Source organism: Schistocerca cancellata, chromosome 2, assembly GCF_023864275.1.
Source record: "Schistocerca cancellata isolate TAMUIC-IGC-003103 chromosome 2, iqSchCanc2.1, whole genome shotgun sequence".
Classification (NCBI taxonomy): domain Eukaryota; kingdom Metazoa; phylum Arthropoda; class Insecta; order Orthoptera; family Acrididae; genus Schistocerca; species Schistocerca cancellata.
The window spans coordinates 722,667,936-722,688,645 of NC_064627.1; the positions used below are offsets into that span (position 1 = coordinate 722,667,936).

The window sequence follows — 20,710 nt, forward strand, 5'->3', positions numbered from 1 at the left end:
TTGATGACATGCCTCGCTCAGACTGCCCAAGGGCTACTAATGCAGTGGATGACCACTAACTACACATTATGGCTTGGAGGAAACCTGACAACAATGTCAGCATATTGAATAATGCTTTTCGTGTAGCCACAGGAAGTTGTGTTACGACTCCCAACTGCGCACAATAGGCTGTATGATGCGCAACTTCACTCCCAACGTCCATGATGAGGTCCATCTTTGCAACCACAACACATGCAGCGTGGTACAGGTGGGCCCAACAACATACCAAATGGACTGGTCAGGATTGGCATCACGTTCTCTACACCGATGAGTTTCGCATATGCCTTCAATCAGACAATCATCGAAGACATGTTTGGAGGCAACTCCGTCAGGCTGAACACCTTAGACACACTATCCAGTAAGTGCAGCAAGATGGAGGTTCCCTGCTGTTTTGGGGTGGTATTATGTGGGACCGATGTACGCCGCTGGTGGTCATGGAAGGCGCCATGGCTGTACAATAAGTAAATTCCATCCTCCGACCGATAGAGCAACCATATCAGCAGCATATTGGGGAAGTATTCGTCTGCATGGACAACAATTTGCACCCCCATTGTGCACATCTTGTGAATGATTCCCTTCAGGATAACGACATTGCTCAACTAGAGTGGCTAGCATGTTCTCCGGACATGAACTCTATCGAACATGTATGGCATAGATTGAAAATAACTGTTTATAGAGAACGGGACCCACCAACCACTATGAGGGATCTACGCTGAATCGCCATTGAGGAGTGGGACAATCTGGACCAACAGTGTCCTGATGACCTTGTGGACTGTATGCCATGACGAATATAGGCCTCCATCAATGCAAGAGGACATGCTACTGGGTATCAGAGGTACCAGTGTGTACAGCAATCTGGAGCAGCACCTCTGAAGATCTCACTGTATGGTGGTACAACATGCAATGTATGCTTTTCATGAGAAATAAAAAGGGCAGAAATGATGTTTATGTTGATCTCCATTCCAGTTTTTTGTACAGGTTCCAGAACTCTCGGAACTGAGGTGATGCAAAACTTTTTTTGATGTGAGTAGTATTGGAGGTAAGCACGGGAGGTAAAAATTGTAGAGGGAGACCAAGAGATGAATACAGCACGCAGAGTCAGAAAGATGTAGGTTGCAGTAGTTATTCAGAGATTAAGAGGCTCATGCAGGACAGAGTAGCATAGAGAGCTACATCAAAACAGTCTTGGGACTGCAGACCACAACAACAAAAGGTTGTACAAAGTTTTTTGTTGAGAAGCTCCTTTTGCATAAATATTTTTGAGATAAAAAGTAGATGCAACTTTATACCATTCTATGCAGAGACACCCCTTTCCTACAGAGCCAAAATCATGCACAGCTCATTCTTTTGTGCAAAGAAAGTGAATTAGGGAGTAGTGTGAAGAAAATACCAAACCTGAAAAATAAGAGCCTCCCTAAGTTTAATTTTTCAAAGAAATGAGAAAACCGCAAGTTCTGTATAAAGTTTCTGACAGTATGATTTAAATAAATAAATAAATAAATAATAATGATTAAAAGTTATCTTCAAAACTAGTTCTTAAACCAAGTACATAAAAAAAACTTGCCATATGATACGCATGCATTTTACATTTTATCAAAATAACAAAGTGATAATCCTATTTCTCTTTTTGTTGCCCAAAAAATGTATGTATTACATACAACTTAGTTTTTATATGTGTTATATAATTATAAAAAGGTTAAACTGAAATGGGGAATGAGTGACTACCCAAAAAGAATGAGGAACAAAGGAACTAGAATTAGAACAAGAAACAAGCCTGGCCAAACTAGACCAAGGTGGAAATGAGACTAGCCAAAGTGAATGGTTAGTGACCATCCCAGCAAGAAGAGTGGCTGAAGTGAATGCTGAATGACCATTTAGGGAACAAAGCTGACCACAACCAAAGTAAATGGTGAACAACAGTTCTTCAGAAGTCATTCCTCAGTCCTTTTGTTCACTTCAGTGAACCATTCCTTTGAACCCGTATATTTGTGCACGGCCTACCTTTACTTCACATCATATCTTTTCCATTGCATCCCATGCAAGAGCATGAACAACCTGTTCCATCACACTGATAAATCAGCCATTGCTGGTGTTGTTGGTGTCCTAGTGAAATTTAGTTCCTGAACTGACAGACTATATACCACCAGTGGAGCTCACACATATCAATATGACCAATTTTCCAGTATATTTCATGTCAGAATGCTGCCATGATACCTTTTACTGCATTATATACCACCAGTGGAGCTCACACTTATCAATATAACCAGTTTTCCAGTATATTTCATGTCAGAATGCTGTGATATCTTTTACTGCACACATTATTGATTTACCTGATTGAGTTCCAAATGATGTGAAGATATTTCAGCTTGTGGCTATGAGTGTTAGCAATATAATTATGGCAGAAAGGACAACAGAGAAGAAACAACTTATGGAAAGCTAAGACAAGAACAGAAAACAAAGAAATTGAAATAAACGCATCTGGTTGTTACTTGTAACTGTACAATGAGGCAAACTGACAATAAGAGGAAAAACTTTCCGTCAATGATTTTTCTTTCTCTGGGAGAATGCAGTTGTAAACCTGTTTCAAAATATAAGTGTCTGAAAATAAACATCACATGTCGTGGGCAATACTCACCCCATTGCTTGTAAGAGCAAGTGTGTGTTGGCGCCCACAAGCCACAGCGCTCACCTCCACCTTCAGATTTGGGAACAGTGAGAGGCCATGAGGAGTGCCAAAGCGAGACATTGTTGGACCAGTACCTGTAAATGAAAAAGAGGAAAACTTTCAACACTACTTGAACATAAAAATAAATATTAAAACAACAAAACTAGTTGTTCAGGGAGGCTAGCCTGTCATTCTCCACAGCAAAAAACTTCACAAATGTCTAAATGAATAAAAATGTTCTAAATTACCTTTGGCTCATCCCAGTTATAATAAAGGGATGAATAAAGGACTGTTGCTTTGATTGTCAGATGACTCCATGCAATACAAAATTCTGATGGAAAAAAGGGGCAAGGGAAGCAATGACTAGATAAAAACAGGACAAAGTATGAAAAAAAAAAACACTAACAGAATTAATTAAGTGTAAGAAAATGAAAACAATACATAAAAGAGGATTGGCAGAGACAGAGATGTACTGTATGGTCACAAAGAATAGAAGATAGAGGGTAGGGAAAAGAAAATGACACGTGCCAACATATAACAAGGATGACACAAGAAAAGAGAATGAAGACACAAAAATAGGGACTATGATTTCTTTCTTTGTATTACAGGTGTCTTGATTTTACATGTACACTTACAATTCCCTAGACCCAGTTGCGGCAGATTTCTTTCTTGACAAACATTCACTGTGTTCTCACCACCTTCCAATTTGTACATCTAGGTGAGTCACTTGCCTGTCATCATCAAAGTTCACTCACTTTTCTTTTCCTGAGTTCTCGTGAAATACAACTGAATCAACCAAAAGTCTCTGTCCATCATTTATTATTTCATGGTACATTTACAGGTTTCTAGCCAAATTTGCCATTAAATGAAGTCACTAACTCAGCTAGACAGCTGAAATATTACATCAATCACACCAAGAAAACCCTTCAAATCACCCTTCAAATCACTCATCATTTTATCAACCATGTGCGACAGTCCCCAACAAAGACTTAACATTATACATACATGGTGCCACCCTGAGTTAAAATAATCCATGATTCGGGCCTTGAGGTGAAAAGTCATTAGCTACTCCCCTGTTTGATACAACAAAAAATTGCTAGTTGGTAAACACTAAACAACGGAAATGAAGGAATAGAAAGAGCATTTAGAGTTTGATTTAAATCCTCAGACATCTATCACCTTTGATGCAGAGCTTTCTTGAATGAAATTATACCTATCACAGTATCAATATTCGCTCCTATTCTCTAACAATAAAGCTAATCATAAGCAAAGCCAGAGACTCAGGCAAGCATTCTTTGCATTATAGTGATGATACTTTACGACTTTACAACAAATATTAATACTAAACTCACCCAGGCATCCTTGAGCTGCATTTCCCCAAGTATACACAGTAGAATTACGAACAACAGCAACATGAGCAAAACCAGCACTCAACATGTTTGCTGCCACATTCACAGCATTTTTTTTAAATGGAACATCCTGAAAGTGTTAAAATTATGATACACAACTGGTAATCATGCATTTTTTTAAAAAAAAAGACATAATTTCATATATAACACATTAGACACATAATTTATCTATCTTCCTTGTTATATCAATGAGTCACAGTTGGAATCTGTGTAACACTTTGTAGGGATATGAAATAGAATGAACACACAGGCTCAGTTATGGGTAAAGCAGGTGGTAGACTTCAGTTTAATGCTAGAAAACCAGGAAAATACAGTCAGTCTACAAAGAAGATTGCTTACAAATCACTCCTGTGACCCATCCTATAATACTGATCAAGTGTAAGAAAGCCATATCAAATAGTACTAACAGGGGATACTGAACGTATACAGAGAAGGGCAGCACAAATGATCAGAGGTTTGTTTGATCCAAGGGAGAGTGGCACAGAGACACTGAGGAAACTGCCAGACTATTGAAGATAGACATAAACTACCTCATGAACGCGTACTTACAAACTTTCAAGGACCATCTCTAAATGATGACTCTAGGAATATACTACAATCCCCTATATATCATTCCTATATGGATCATGACGGCAAGATTAGATTAATTACAACACACACAGAGGCATTTAAACTGTCATTTTCTTGCACTCCTCATGTGAATGAAACAGGAAAAGCCCTAATAACTTGTCAATGAGATGTACTGTTTGCCATGCACTTTACAGTGGTTTGCAGAGTATAGACATAGACATACATATACTGACCTACAACTATATAATGTTAATGTTAAGGATATACAAAGTAGTATAATTAAAGAGGGTAAATAGTCTGAATTAAACAGTGGTTAGTTTACCACTTTGTACATCCTCAACATTATATAGTTGTAGGTCAGTATATGTACACCTTGTTACTAGGCTAACATAAAAAATATTTATGTTGCTTGACATATATATTTAGGATTAGGTGTTTTTGTGTCACTATGGCACAGTTAGATACTATATGTATGTTGCGACTGTGTAATGGCATGGACTTTTCAGTTGCTTTCAATACTTTTTTTTTTTTGTGGTGTTTATCCCTTTACGTAAGATAAAGGATCTTGCGGATTATACAGCCTACCATGTTAGATGCTGTGATCGACTACTATATATAAATAACATTGTGTTAAATTTTATATATATATATATATATATATATATATATATATATATATATATAAAATGATCCAACTCCCCAAGACACTATCCAAATTGAACCCTGCCTGGAACAGTTCCGTCCTCCGTCACAGCGGGACCCACCTCCTCTTCCTCAAAATCACCCTCTCCAAACCTTTCAGGAATTTCTGACTTCCAGCCTTGCCTCTCAATCCTTCCTAAAAAACCTTAATCCTACTCCCAACATCACCACTGCTGAAGCCCAGGCTATCCGTGATCTGAAGGCTGACCGGTCCATCGTCATTCTTCGGGCGGACAAGGGTTCCACGACCGTGGTACTTGATCGTCGGGAGTATGTGGCTGAGGGACTGCGTCAGCTTTCAGACAACACCACATACAAAGTTTGCCAAGGTAATCCCATTCCTGATGTCCAGGCAGAGCTTCAAGGAATCCTCAGAACCTTAGGCCCCCTACAAAACCTTTCACCTGACTCCATCAACCTCCTGACCCCACCGACACCCCGCACCCCTACCTTCTACCTTCTTCCTAAAATTCACAAACCCAATCATCCCGGCCGCCCCATTGTAGCTGGTTACCAAGCCCCCACAGAACGTATCTCTGCCTACGTAGATCAACACCTTCAACCCATTACATGCAGTCTCCCATCCTTCATCAAAGACACCAACCACTTTCTCGAACGCCTGGAATCCTTACCCAATCAGTTACCCGCAGAAACCATCCTTGTAACCATTGATGCCACTTCCTTATACACAAATATCCCGCACGTCCAGGGCCTCGCTGCGATGGAGCACTTCCTTTCACGCCGATCACCTGCCACCCTACCTAAAACCTCTTTCCTCATTACCTTAGCCAGCTTCATCCTGACCCACAACTTCTTCACTTTTGAAGACCAGACATACCAACAATTAAAGGGAACAGCCATGGGTACCAGGATGGCCCCCTCGTACGCCAACCTATTCATGGGTCGCTTAGAGGAAGCCTTCTTGGTTACCCAGGCCTGCCTACCCAAAGTTTGGTACATATTTATTGATGACATCTTCATGATCTGGACTCACAGTGAAGAAGAACTCCAGAATTTCCTCTCCAACCTCAACTCCTTTGGTTCCATCAGATTCACCTGGTCCTACTCCAAATCCCATGCCACTTTCCTTGATGTTGACCTTCACCTGTCCAATGGCCAGCTTCACATGTCCGTCCACATCAAACCCACCAACAAGCAACAGTACCTCCATTACGACAGCTGCCACCCATTCCACATCAAACGGTCCCTTCCCTACAGCCTAGGTCTTTGTGGCAAACGAATCTGCTCCAGTCCGGAATCCCTGAAGCATTACACCAACAACCTGACAACAGCTTTCGCATCCCGCAACTACCCTCCCGACCTGGTACAGAAGCAAATAACCAGAGCCACTTCCTCATCCTCTCAAACCCAGAACCTCCCACAGAAGAACCACAAAAGTGCCCCACTTGTGACAGGATACTTTCCGGGACTGGATCAGATTCTGAATGTGGCTCTCCAGCAGGGATACGACTTCCTCAAATCCTGCCCTGAAATGAGATCCATCCTTCATGAAATCCTCCCCACTCCACCAAGAGTGTCTTTCCGCCGTCCACCTAACCTTCGTAACCTCTTAGTTCATCCCTATGAAATCCCCAAACCACCTTCCCTACCCTCTGGCTCCTACCCTTGTAACCGCCCCCGGTGTAAAACCTGTCCCATGCACCCTCCCACCACAACCTACTCCAGTCCTGTAACCCGGAAGGTGTACACAATCAAAGGCAGAGCCACGTGTGAAAGCACCCACGTGATCTACCAACTGACCTGCCTACACTGTGATGCATTCTATGTGGGAATGACCAGCAACAAACTGTCCATTCGCATGAATGGACACAGGCAGACAGTGTTTGTTGGTAATGAGGATCACCCTGTGGCTAAACATGCCTTGGTGCACGGCCAGCACATCTTGGCGCAGTGTTACACCGTCCGGGTTATCTGGATACTTTCCACTAACACCAACCTATCCGAACTCCGGAGATGGGAACTTGCTCTTCAATATATCCTCTCTTCCCGTTATCCACCAGGCCACAATCTCCGCTAATTTCAAGTTGCTGCCACTCATACGTCACCTGTCATTCAACAACATCTTTGCCTCTGCACTTCTGCCTCGACTGACATCTCTGCCCAAACTCTTTGCCTTTACAAATGTCTGCTTGTGTCTGTGTATATGCGGATGGATATGTGTGTGTGTGCGAGTGTATACCTGTCCTTTTTTCCCCCTAAGGTAAGTCTTTCCGCTCCCGGGACTGGAATGACTCCTTACCCTCTCCCTTAAAACCCATATCCTTTTGTCTTTCCCTCTCCTTCCCTCTTTCCTGACGAGGCAATCGTTGGTTGCGAAAGCTAGAATTTTGTGTGTATGTTTGTGTTTGTTTGTGTGTCTATCGACCTGCCAGCGCTTTTGTTTGGGAAGTCTCATCATATATATATATATATATATATATATATATATATATATATATATATATATATATATATATATATATATATATAATAGAGGGAAACATTCCACGTGGGAAAAATATATTTAAAAAGAAAGATGATGAGACTTACCCAACAAAAGCGCTGGCAGGTCGATAGACACACAAATAAACACAAACATACACACAAAACTCTAGCTTTCGCAACCAACGGTTGCCTCGTCAGGAAAGAGGGAAGGAGAAGGAAAGACAAAAGGATTGGGTTTTAAGGGAGAGGGTAAGGAGTCATTCCAATCCCGGGAGCGGAAAGACTTACCTTAGGGGGAAAAAAGGACAGGTTTACACTCGCACACACACACATATCCATCCACACATACACAGACACAAGCAGACATTTGTAAAGGCAAAGAATTGCCTTTACAAATGTCTGCTTGTGTCTGTGTATGTGTGGATGGATATGTGTGTGTGTGCGAGTGTAAACCTGTCCTTTTTTCCCCCTAAGGTAAGTCTTTCCGCTCCCGGGATTGGAATGACTCCTTACCCTCTCCCTTAAAACCCAATCCTTTTGTCTTTCCTTCTCCTTCCCTCTTTCCTGACGAGGCAACCGTTGGTTGCGAAAGCTAGAGTTTTGTGTGTATGTTTGTGTTTATTTGTGTGTCTATCGACCTGCCAGCGCTTTTGTTGGGTAAGTCTCATCATCTTTCTTTTTAAATATATATATATATATATATATATATATATATATATATATATATATATATATATATTGTTAGTTAATATCATGTACACCCTCTGTACCTATTATCATAGGTTGTTTTAATCATTACTTAAGATTGTTGGAGTGCGGTTTCAGTCTTGCTGTAACTGTGAAGTTGTTGTTGTCTACTGTTACTGCCCTCTTATGCAGTGGTGTCTCATGTAATAATTATAATTACAATAAATTTAAAAAATCAATTTTACAATTGTATTGTATATGTACAATTATGTATATAGTAGTATAGTCTTTCAGTATCTTAATAGTAATTTTTGATGTATATATATATATATATATATATATATATATATATATAAAATTTAAAAAATACATATTTCTGTAATTCTCCTCCCCTACTCCCCCCCCCCTCCCCCACGTTTTTCATACAACTGAGAAATCCTCCCCCCCCCCCTCCTCTTCTTCACTTTTCATACAATAAGTATAGATTACTTGCCACCTCTTTCCCTTACATTATTCTCCCATCCTCCTCCTCTTCCTCCTCCCCCCCCCTCCCACTTTTTCAAATACACAACACATCCAGCTCTTTATGCATAGGATGTGTAGGGCTTTGATGCTATACATAATTATTATATCTAGTAAATAGGCTTTTAATTTGTTTTTGTAATTGTCTGTGTGAAAGACTGTGACAAATGACACTAATGGGAAGCATGGTACTGGCATTCTGTAATGTATGTACAACAATATTTTGATTGTTTTAATGTTGAGATGAAACTTACTTTGTTATCATACCTTATCGACTATGCATTGCTATCTAATTTTAAAGCTGTAAACAAAGTATACCAGTGTTTTGGTTTGTATACCAATGTTTGGTTTGTTTGTATACATCAACTAGAGACTAGTTTTGTTAAAACTTGACAATGGTGCCATCTAGCACCTGTTATTGTACATTATATAGATCCTGTATTGTTGCTTGTGTTTCAGGCAAATGGAGCGAGGTTGTGTTAGCAAGTTAGCAGTGTGTCAGTCCTACACGAGAGTACAGCATGTTTTGAGATTTTTTTTGGTACATAGTACAATTATGTGGTGCATTCCATATGGGAGCTTGCTGTGCTTGGTACACTCATGGTGAGGTTATTATATGTGTTTATCTCATGGGAGTTTGCACCATGATAATGAGTAAATGTACACATGTGTGTTTAATTTTCAGACTTGTGAATTTATATCAGCTATATGATCATTGTGTCTCAACAGGACACAATGCAAGAATCTATGGCAATTTTTACCCCGGTGTAGTTTTTATCCATCCTACAATAGGACATGGAATGAATAGTTGGGCAAGCATGGGCATAACTTGCAGTGATTTGGTTGTGGTACTATTGCCTCGGTTGCCTGGTCTAATTATTTTTCGTAATAATTGTTGTCAGATGTATGGTCACGATTCCCATTATATATTCTCCAACTGATGTTTTACATTTGAAAATGACAATGTAGTTCATTGAAACTGATAATAGAACCCCTTTTTTTTAAAGAACAGTTTTATGTACTGTGACTATGGCTACACTACTGTAGTGCCAAATAAACATTTAGTTCACTAGAACTTAAAATGCATGTTTGGAAAGTAAGGTTACAGCAGGTATTTACCTGCAGTGGACATTTGTCAATGTAAAGTTGGTATTCTTGTATTATGTGGCAATTCTGCTACAAAGAACAAGTGGTGGCAAAGATAATTCAATTGAATACTTGTTGGAGAATTGTGTGTATACACAAACCCAGCAAATCTCTCTTCCGCTCAGTGACTTGTGCATATCCTTATACGGTTTCAGAGAAATTGCATATGTTTAATGTCATGTCATATCTTACAGTGGAAAAGTGGTGTAGGGAGCTTAAAGTTAGCTGAAGAAAGAGTTACGATAAACAGAGGAGCTAGTGAAAACCGACTGTGCTATTGGCACTACACGCACTTCAGAACTTGTAAGGGGTGTCCCGCGAGTATATGCCTAATAAATGATGACAAATAGAAGAAGTGGACAGTGTTAAATTCTTGGGATTACGGCATGATAATAAATTCAGCTGAGAGGAGCACACCACAGAACTGCTGAAGTGTCTAAACAAATATCTACTTGAAATGTGAATTCTGTCAAACATAGGGGATATAAAAATGAAAAAGCTGGCATACTATGCTTACTTTCACTCCATAATGTCATATGGGATTATTTTTTGGAGTAATTCACCAAGCCAAGCTAAAGTTTTCCGGGCACAAAAACGTGCAATAAGAGTTATATGTGGTGTGAACTCAAGAACATCCTGCAGAGGCCAGTTTAGGGAACTAGGGATACTAACTACTGCTTCCCAATATACTTATTCCTTAATGAAATTTATCATTAAAAATATATCACTTTTTCAAACCACGAGCACAGTTCATGGAATCAATAACAGAAATAAAAATAATCTTCATAAGGAATTAAAGTCACTTACTCTTGTACAAAAAGGTGTGCCTTTTTCAGGAACAGACATTTTCAATAATTTGCCAGCAGAAATAAAAAGCTTAACAATAAATGAAATTCAATTTAAGAGAAGCCTAAAGGATTTATTGGTGGCCAACTCCTTCTACTCCACTGATGAATAAACTTCTGCACCATTTCAGTGCAGTAATGTGTTCATTGTAAATAAGTATTGTAGTAGTTCTATTATATGTTTATTACCTTATAAATATTTTTTTAAAATTTTAAATTCAGTGCATTAACGTGATCTTAGTAAATGATTTTTGTAAAATGATCCTTTCATATAGTGTTCATTAAAAAAATGACATTAGCCTATTTGTTTTAGTTGTAAATATTTGTTATTTGTTATTGTTTTTCTGACATGTTTTACATCCTGGATGACCTGCTCACTACGGATCAAGTAAATCTAATATAATATAATATAATATAATCATAGGTAATGTCATCTTTTTCAGTACTCATTTTGGTATGTTCAGTGAAAGCCCTCTGTCTTCCCCTCTCCCGCCTCCCAAAACCTCACTACTTGTCCTGAAGACCTTACTCTGCCAATTGCCACAGTCTTTTCTGCTCCCCAATCACTCCTATCTGAATCAGTCATCAGTCATACAATCAAAAACACTGCCACTATGGTTGGCTGCTTTTTGGCATCTATGTGGGACAATCTGTACTTTGCCTATGTGGGGATGGCTTGAGTGTCTCAACAGTACAGATAGCTGTACCACAGGTGCAACTACTATGGATGGGTACCTGTGGAAAGGTCAGAAAAACATGTGGTTTCTGAAAAGTGGCGGCAACCTTTTGAGTAGTTGCAGGGCCAGCAGTGTGGATGACTGACTATCTGGCCTTTTAACATTAGCCAACATGGCCTTGCTGTGCTCGTACTGCAAACAACTGATAGCAAGAGAACCTAAAGCAATTATTTTTGCTGAGGGCATATATGATTTAATGATGAAGGCATCCTCTTGGGTAAAATATTCCAGAGGCAAAATAGTCCCCCATTTGGAATTCCAGGTGAGGCCTACTCAGGAGAATATCTACATCTACATCATGGAATGATAGATCCCTTAGTTGAGTAGAGGGATCGGAGAACAGAAAAAGGAAACTAGATAGGTTGAAGTTGGATATATCGAGAATTAGTGAAGAGCAGGACTTCTGGTCAGACAGATACAGGGTTATTAACATGAAATTAATTACGTGCAATACATGAGTAGGTCTAATAATGAATACGAAAATGAGAGTGCAGATATGCTACTATGAAGAGCACAGTGAATGTAGTATTGTAACCAATATAGACACGAAGCCAACACCCACCACCATAATACATGTTTATACGCCAACTACCTCCACAGATGATGGTACGGACAGAATGTATGATGAGATAAAAGAAGTAACTCAGATATTTAGGGTACAGGAAAATTTAATTGTGATGGGAGACTGGAATCCAATAGAAGGGAAAGGAAGAGAAAGAAAAATAATAGGAGAATACAGACCACAGGAAGGAATGAAGAAGGAATCTGACTGGTAGAATTTTCCACAGATAATGATTTAATCACTGTCTGAGGATCACGTAAAAAGGCTGTATATGTGGTAGGGACCTGCAGACACTGGAATATTTCACTAATTATATAATGGTAAGACAGAGATTTTGAAATCAGATTTTAAACTGCAAGACATTTTCATGAGCAACCCCACCAGGGTAGCCAAGAGTACTAATGCGCTGGTTCCTGGACTTGGGTAGGTGCACTGGCCCCCGGATCGAGTCCGCCCAGCGGATTACTGACGAGGACCGGTAGGCCGGCCAGACTGAATGTGGTTTTTAGGCGGTTTTCCACATCCCACTAGGTGAATACTGGGCTCATCCCTATGTTCCACCTCAGTTACACAATTCACAGACATTTGATAACGTTTGCACTACTCCATGGCTTACACTAGACGCGGACAGCTGGGGTGCACTAATTCTGGCCTGGGGGGTTTGAAGTGGTGGCAGGAAGGGCATCTAGACACATTCTCTAACTAACACTGCCACATCAATAGTAACAAGGCCGACCCCGCATTGCAGTGGGACTAAGGCTTCAAGTATGTGATGGTGTTGACTGTGTTCACAATTCATTGGTTACTAGTGAACACAGCAATGCTCCGCAATTGCTAAATATGCAAGGGAATTGGATATACCTCAAAATCACCCCCCACCACCACCACTTTCTATCGTTCTCCTACTCCCATCCCTCTCTTTCTCCACCTTCTCCTTCTGACCCCTATCTCTGTCATCACCTTCCCCCTACACCTTGTACATCTCTTATCCCACACTCACTCTATCTATCTCCTCCTCCCCCCTTCTCTGTCCATCTCTTCCTCCCCCCTTTCTCCAACCTTATTTGTTTATACAAACAGAACTTTTGATTGGGAACAGGCGTCAAACTGAGAGGGTAAATTGGTTGGAATTATTAGTACAAGGGGTATGAGAGAGACCTTTCCAGCTGCTAGATCAGTCAGGATAATAGCTTTAATGACAGTATTTTGTATGGTTTTAATCTATGAACAGGTAGGATTATAAAAGTTAATCAAAAACACAATGTTTATATTTTCTGTTAAAAATGGCTGTGAACAGGAAAACAAATCCACACATTTTCACACCAAAGCTTAGCATGTTCTTTTTATAGCTAGTTTAGCAGAAAATGTTTATTGTATAACATGTCTATTCCTCCAGTGGTTTAGGCTGTGCATTGTCTGTCAGTAAGTCTGTCAGTCTTCTTTGATTTGCCTTAAACACTGTCTACACTCTATGTCAGTTTAATTGACTCAGTGATCATGAAGTTTGCCTGTGCTGCACATACCTCAGCCGATGTTTCGACATCTCACTGGTGACATTTTTTCCAAAGAAATAAACCCAATCTCTCGTCCTTCATTTCCATTTAAAACAGTAAAAAAGTCAAGACCCAGGTAGAGTTACGTTCCAACAATGCCACATGAGGAACCTGTTTGAGCACCAAGGAAGACTGATGTCTGGAGGACCCAAGATAACCAACCAGTATGTTTGCACTGCGGATGACTGGGACATGTGGTGTGCTGTTGTTGAGAAAGACAGCAGATATTTGATGACGCCCGCACCAGAACACAGCAGACCGACGCTAACTCCAGGACAACAAAGATGAACAAAAATATGTGGGTGCAGGACGACGTAGGTCACCATCGCCTCAAGCTAGCCACTGGAGAGGGCGCTTCCCAACATCTCAATCAAGGTCTCCATCGCTGTTTAGAAGCTTCAGATGACCACCTAACTGCCACAACCTGGAAAACTAAAGGGTGCGACCTTCCTTGGAGGCGAGGCCGCCAAAGAGAAAAGTCCTCCACCATTGATCACTACAAAAATGATAGGAAACTATGTCGATATCCTCATGGATGGACGACCAGCCCAAGCTCTTGAGGACTCTGGAGCATCAATTTTGGAGAAGTACCGTCACCAGTTGCAGAAAACCGTATTCGTCGACAGCAAAACATCTCTGCTGAAGGTGGCTAATGGGAAATATGTAAAATGTACAGGAAGTTGTATCTTTCGTGTGGGTATAAGTGGCCATACACAGCCATTAGAATTCATCGTCTTACAAGACTGTAGTCATGACATCATTCTCGGATGGGACTTTTTGAAAGCTTCTCAAGCAGTTATAGATTGTGGTTGCTCGAAGATTGTGCTAGATGAGATGAGATACTGTGGACAGGAAAATGTGCGCCCGCTTGTGTGGAGACTATGTGTGCTGGATGAAGTGATCATTCCTGCAGTCAGCACTAGAAAGGTAGCTGTCATGTGTTCTGCCATGCATCAACCCATGGATCTTGTAGTGGAATGTAAGAGAAGCATACTACTGAAGAATAACTTGGTCACCCCAGCCTCTGTCATCTCATTGAAGAATGGATTCGGTGAATTGTGGATAGTTAAGTGTCGCCGAGAATCGCAGAGCCCTCCACAATACATGTGCATAGCAAATGCTGAGCCGTTAATTGCAGAACAGCTGAGCGTCATAGAAAATCCCCATGCCGAGTCTGTGGGCGAAATTAGTGCTACCACTATGAGACAAGATCTTCTAACTCAACTATCACCAGATCTCACTAAGGAACAACAGAAGAAGCTACTTGCCATTCTTCAAGAGTTCTCTGAATGCTTCAATCCACAGGTGAAGAGCAAATTACACAAATCAACAGTGAAGCACTGGATTAGCTCTGGAGACCAGCAAACAATAAGTCAGCAATGGGACGTTGAATAATTCGCGATGAGATAGAGAAAATGATGAAGAATGACATCATTCAGCCTTCGCAGAGCCCATGACCACCACCAGTGGTTTTCGTCAGGAAGAAGGATGGCAGTTGGTGCTTTTGTGCTGATTACAGGAAGCTTAATAAGGTAACTAAAAAGGACGTTTACCCTCTTTCACGAACTGATGATACATTAGATTGTTTGAAGGGGGCTAAGTTTTTCTCAACCATGGACGTGTACTCGGGCTACTGGCAAATCAAAGTAGATGAGGCTGATTGTGAGAAAACTGCATTCATCACCCCTGAGGGCCTGTACAAGTTTAAGGTAATGCCATTTGGTTTATGTAATGCACCAGCAACTTTTGAACAAATGATGGATATTCTTCTAAGGCACCTGAAGTGGATGATGTATCTTTGTTATTTACATGACATTATAGTGTTCTCAGAGACATCTGATGAACACATAAAAAGACTGAGGGGGACTCCAACAAGCTGGACTGAAACTTAATCCAAGAAAGTGTCTCTTTGGAGCAAAAGAAATCAAAATACTTGGGCACCTTGTGTTAAACGAAGGCATGTGACCAGACCCAGAAAAGGTGAGATCCATAACGGAATTTCCTATTCCTAAAAGTATTAGAGATGTGAGAAGCTTCCTTGGATTATTTTCTTATTACCATCGTTTTATCAAAGACTTTTGTATCAAAGCCAGGCCACTCCAAGAGTTGTTAAAAGCTGATGCTAAATTTATCTGAGGTGGTGCTCAACAAGATTCTTTCGATGTGCTGCGAAAAGCTCTGATGACTGACCCTGTACTTGGTCTGTATGATGAGAGAGAGCACCTACAGAACTATATACAGATGCCAGGGGATACGGGATCTGTTCCAGTGCAGATTTTGGATGGAAAAGAGAACGTTATGGCCTATGCTTCTAGGACACTTACAAAAGCTGAGAGAAACTACTCAACTACAGAAATAGAATGTCTTGCTGTGATCTGGGCTATGTGCAGATTTCGACAGTATCTCTATGAAAGGCCATTCACAGTTGTTACAGATCATCATTCACTTTGTTGGTTGACAGGTCTTATGGATCCAAATCAAGACTTTGATGAAGAAAGTGGCTGTCTCACTGCACTCCAAGATCTCTCTGCTGAGTGGAAGAAGGACGCCAAGATATCTCAAATTATGCTTGCCTTAAATCGTTCAAAGGATGTGAAAGGACAATTTAAGGTAGTTAATGGATTACTTTGTACGAAAAACTTTGATCCATTTGGAAAGAGGTGGCTACCAGTGATTCCTAAACACATGCGCTTAGATGATCTACAGAAATTCCATGACACACCTGAGGCCAGACATACAGGATTTATTAAGACATACAATAGGATCTGCAAGAGATTTTTCTGGTCAGGTTTATTTAGGAGTGTCCGTCACTATGTGTCGCACTGTCGAGAATGCCAGAGGAGAAAGGCAGTTCCTCAGAAACCACCTGGCTGACTCATACCAATTCCACCAGCCAAAACGCCTTTCCAGCCTTTTGGGATTGACCTCATCGGACAATTACCAATATCTGCTAGTGGCAATAGATGGATTATTGTTTGCACAAATTATCTGACACACTATGCCATTACACATTACAAAAGCTGTGAAAACAGCCGAAGCATTTGAGGTAGCCAAATTCATCCTGGAAGACATTGTATTAAAACATGGTGCCCCAAGGTTGTTAATTATGGATCGAGGGGAAGTTTTTCAATCGAATCTTGTGACAGAGATAAACTGTCAGTGCAACATTACTCATCACATGATGACTGCCTATCATCTGGAAACTAATGAGCTTACTGAACACCTTAATAAGACCTTGGCCGACATGCTATCAATGTTTGTCAATGTTGAGCAGAACAACTGGGATGAGGTGCTACCTTTCGTGACGTTTGCCTACAACACTGCCAAACAAGACACCACAAGATTTATGCCATTTTTCCTGGTGCATGGGCGTGAGGCAACAATGATGTTGGACACTGTTTCCGTTACATCCTGGTGATGTGGACGACGACTACATTGGGCAGGTGTTAACCAGAGTTGAGGAAGCTCAGCAGTTAGCTCAACTCCACAAGCTGCAGGCTAAAGAAAACTACTGCCAAAGGTATGACGCCAGCCAGCATCCTGTTGTCTACCAGCCCGGTGACCTCGTCTGGATCTTCACTCCTGTTCGGAAGGTTGGTTTCTCTGAGAAGCTCCTCAGGCGTTACTTTGGACCTTGTAAGGTTGTAAGACAGTTGTCTGATGTTACTTATGAGGTTGAAGATTTTGACCCCGACACAAGATGAGAGATACGGTCCATGTCCTTCGAATGAAGGCCTATAAGGATCCTGCAACCCAGGGTAAATTCGAAGTTCCAGCAACAGGCAACAAGCAGAAAGGCAACGAAGGACATAGCGGCAAGGGAAGTTCTAAGAAGATCACCGCTAGGGTGAACATCAGGCATCGGGAGATAGAATACGGAGGACTGGTGACTCGTTCCCAGACATGGAGGATGTAAAACCGAGACATTGTTCCCTTAAGGACAGAGCAATGTCACAGAAGAAGCTGAGTAGCGCAGTCGCCGAAGTCTAGTGGTTACGATACTAGATTGTTGCATGGAGGGTCTTGAGTTCAAAACTCAACTGAACTGAAAAATTTTTAATTTCTGTATTTGGTTCGAGTACATTCTAGAAGTGTCCACAAATGGCAAGAAGCATTGTACTGGAATGTTCTGTTGCTGTATATATACCGTGTGTGTGTTCTGGCCAGAAGTAGTTTGCTCTGCGCTCTTCTATGTGCAAGTGCTGAATAAACCTTCGTTAAGTGAAGTTAGTGTTCATCTTTCACCTACTTACACCTTCCTCTATGTGACATTATCATCACCACTAACAACACACAGAAATGTTGCTTTCCATTATATTCTTTTTCACAAGATATCAATACTCATTGTGGAATTTGTTATTATTATGAAAATTTGTGATGACAGAACTGTTAAATTGACCATCACATTTCTTTCAGTGAGATTTGCATTAAAAAAACCATCCAGATTTTCAGCTTTTCCGGTGGATTTCCCAAAAATTTTCTTTCATACAAACCTTGCCCTGATAATTAAAGGGCAAAAAAAGTCAAATCGGTCAAACCGTTCTCAATTGATGACCTTTCATACATGAGGCAACTGATTTTTATTTGTATAGACAGACTGTACATTAAAACCTAAGAAATGGTAAAACACTAGCAAATTAAGGAGATGGAACCTGGTCAAGTTGAAAAAATCAGAAATTATTGTGAGTTTCAGAGGGAGCACTTGGTAACATTTGACAGGTAGCTTTCTGAGATCAAATAGTGAAGGCATCAGAGGATCAAATAGGTAAAAAGGCACAGCCTAGTAGAAATCCTTCAATAACATAGAAGATATTTAATTTAATTTATGAAAGGAGAAAATATAAAATGCAGCAAACTAGGCAGGTGAAAGAAAATACAGAGGTCTAAAAAATGAGATTGGCAGGAAATACAAAATGGTTAAGTAGGACTGTCTAAAACACAACAGCGAGGCTGGAGAAGCGTGTATAACTTGTCGAAAGATACAAGAGACCTTTGGAGAAACAGAGATGCAATTTGGTTAATATCAGGTGCTCAGATGGCTAGTCAGTTCTAAATGAAGAAGGGAATATGAAAGATGGTAGGAGTATATAAAGAGGTTTCATAAGCGAAAAGAGCTTGAAGGCAATATTGTTACAGCACAATGAGAATGTAAGAACCTGTCAGTGGCATATTACAGAGGACCATTGAGAAGATTACATCCAGGATGCTGTTGATGGCTTCAAATGAGAATTTGTAAAATACCATGTCACTATTTATCCAAGAGAAGGCGTAATGCCACAATCTGTGAGTATGCAGTATGGTGTACAGATTAGCAGTGTTAGCTGGCGTGCTGCATGTTATCAGTTCAAGCCCCACCACCAACAATTATTTGTTATTTTATATTTATCATTTCTGGAATGTTCTTGACATATATTATGTTTGTAATGTTTTGATATTCTGGAATATTCGGTGTTTGTATAAATAGCTCCACTCTCCATACAGGAGTTCAGTTCTTTTCTGTTGCAGCTGTATGTTGGTGTCAGTCACAAATGTGTCTTCAGTGTTCTTGCTGTACTTCACTGATGACACAGCCTTTGGTTTGTAGTTGACTGTGGTGTCGATGTGACAATATTACAGAAAGGAAGAGGGAGCAGATGAAGATAAGAGGAAAGGTATGATACTGTGAGAAGAATGTGACAGAGCACAGAAAAACCTAAGTCCCCTGGAGCAGACAGCATTCCCTCACAATTGTTGAGATCCTCGAAAGAGCCAGACAAGAAAAAATTATTCCACCTAGTGTGCAAACAATATGAGACTTGTGAAATAATCTCACACTTTACAAACAATTCCAATTCTAAAGAAAGCAGATGCTGACAAGTGCAAAAATTAGTGAACCACCAATTTAATAAGTAATGACTGCAAAATACTGCTACAAATTATTTACAGAAGAATGGAAAAACTGGTAGAAGCCAGAGACAGGGAAGATCAGTTTGGGTTCCAGAGAAATGTAAGAAAGTGCGAGGCAATACTGGCCCTATGATTTATTTTAGAAGATAGGTTACAGAAGTGCAAACCTACATTTATAAAATTTGTAGACTTAGAGATAGCTTTAGGCAATGTTGACTGAAATGCACTATTTGAAATTCTGAAGGAAGCAGCAGTAATATACAGGGAACAAAAGGTTATAAACAATTTGCACAGAAGCCGTACAGCAGTTATAAGACTCAATGGGCATGAAAGGGAAGCAGTGGTTGAGAAGGAAGTGAAACAGAGCTGTAGCCTATCCCCAACATTGTTCAGCCTGCATGCTGAGTAAGCAGTAAAGCAAACCAAACAAAAATTTGGAAGAGGAATTAAAATTCAGGGAGCAGAAATAAAATCTTTGAGGTTTTCCAATGAGATTGTAATTCTGTAAGACAGCAACGGACTTGGAAGAGTAGATGAGTGGAAGGGATTGTGTCTTGAAAAGAGGTTATAAGGTAAGCATCAACAAAATTAAAACAGTGGTAATGGAATGGTGATGAATTAAATCTGGCATTGCTGCAGGGGTTGAATTAAGAAATGAGATAATAAAAGTAGTATACCAGTTTTGCAATTTGGACAGAAAACTAACTCTACTTAGTAGAGACATTACAAAATGCAGTCTGGAAAGAATTACTGAAGACAAGGAATTTATTAACATCAAATGTAAATTTAAGTGTTAGGAAGTATTTTCTGAAGGTATATATCTGGTGTGTGGCTTTGTACAGAAGTGACAGGTGGACAATAAGCTTTTCACACAAGAAGAGAATAAAAGATCTTGAAATGTGGTGCTAAAGAAGAATGTTGAAGATTAGAGGGACACATCAC

The 20,710-nt window shown here is 40.2% G+C and overlaps 1 protein-coding gene across 1 annotated transcript in view; it reads right to left on the reverse strand.

Moving 5' to 3' along the window:
- Positions 1-20,710, reverse strand: part of LOC126162516 (uncharacterized) — a 427,861-nt gene that overhangs the window by 224,886 nt on the left and 182,265 nt on the right. Inside the window, exons 15-16 of the mRNA XM_049919080.1 lie at positions 4,057-4,183; positions 2,675-2,799 (exon numbers count right to left, since the gene is read on the reverse strand). Of these exons, the coding sequence (XP_049775037.1) occupies positions 2,675-2,799; positions 4,057-4,183 (252 nt within the window). The remainder of the gene's footprint in view (positions 1-2,674; positions 2,800-4,056; positions 4,184-20,710) is intronic.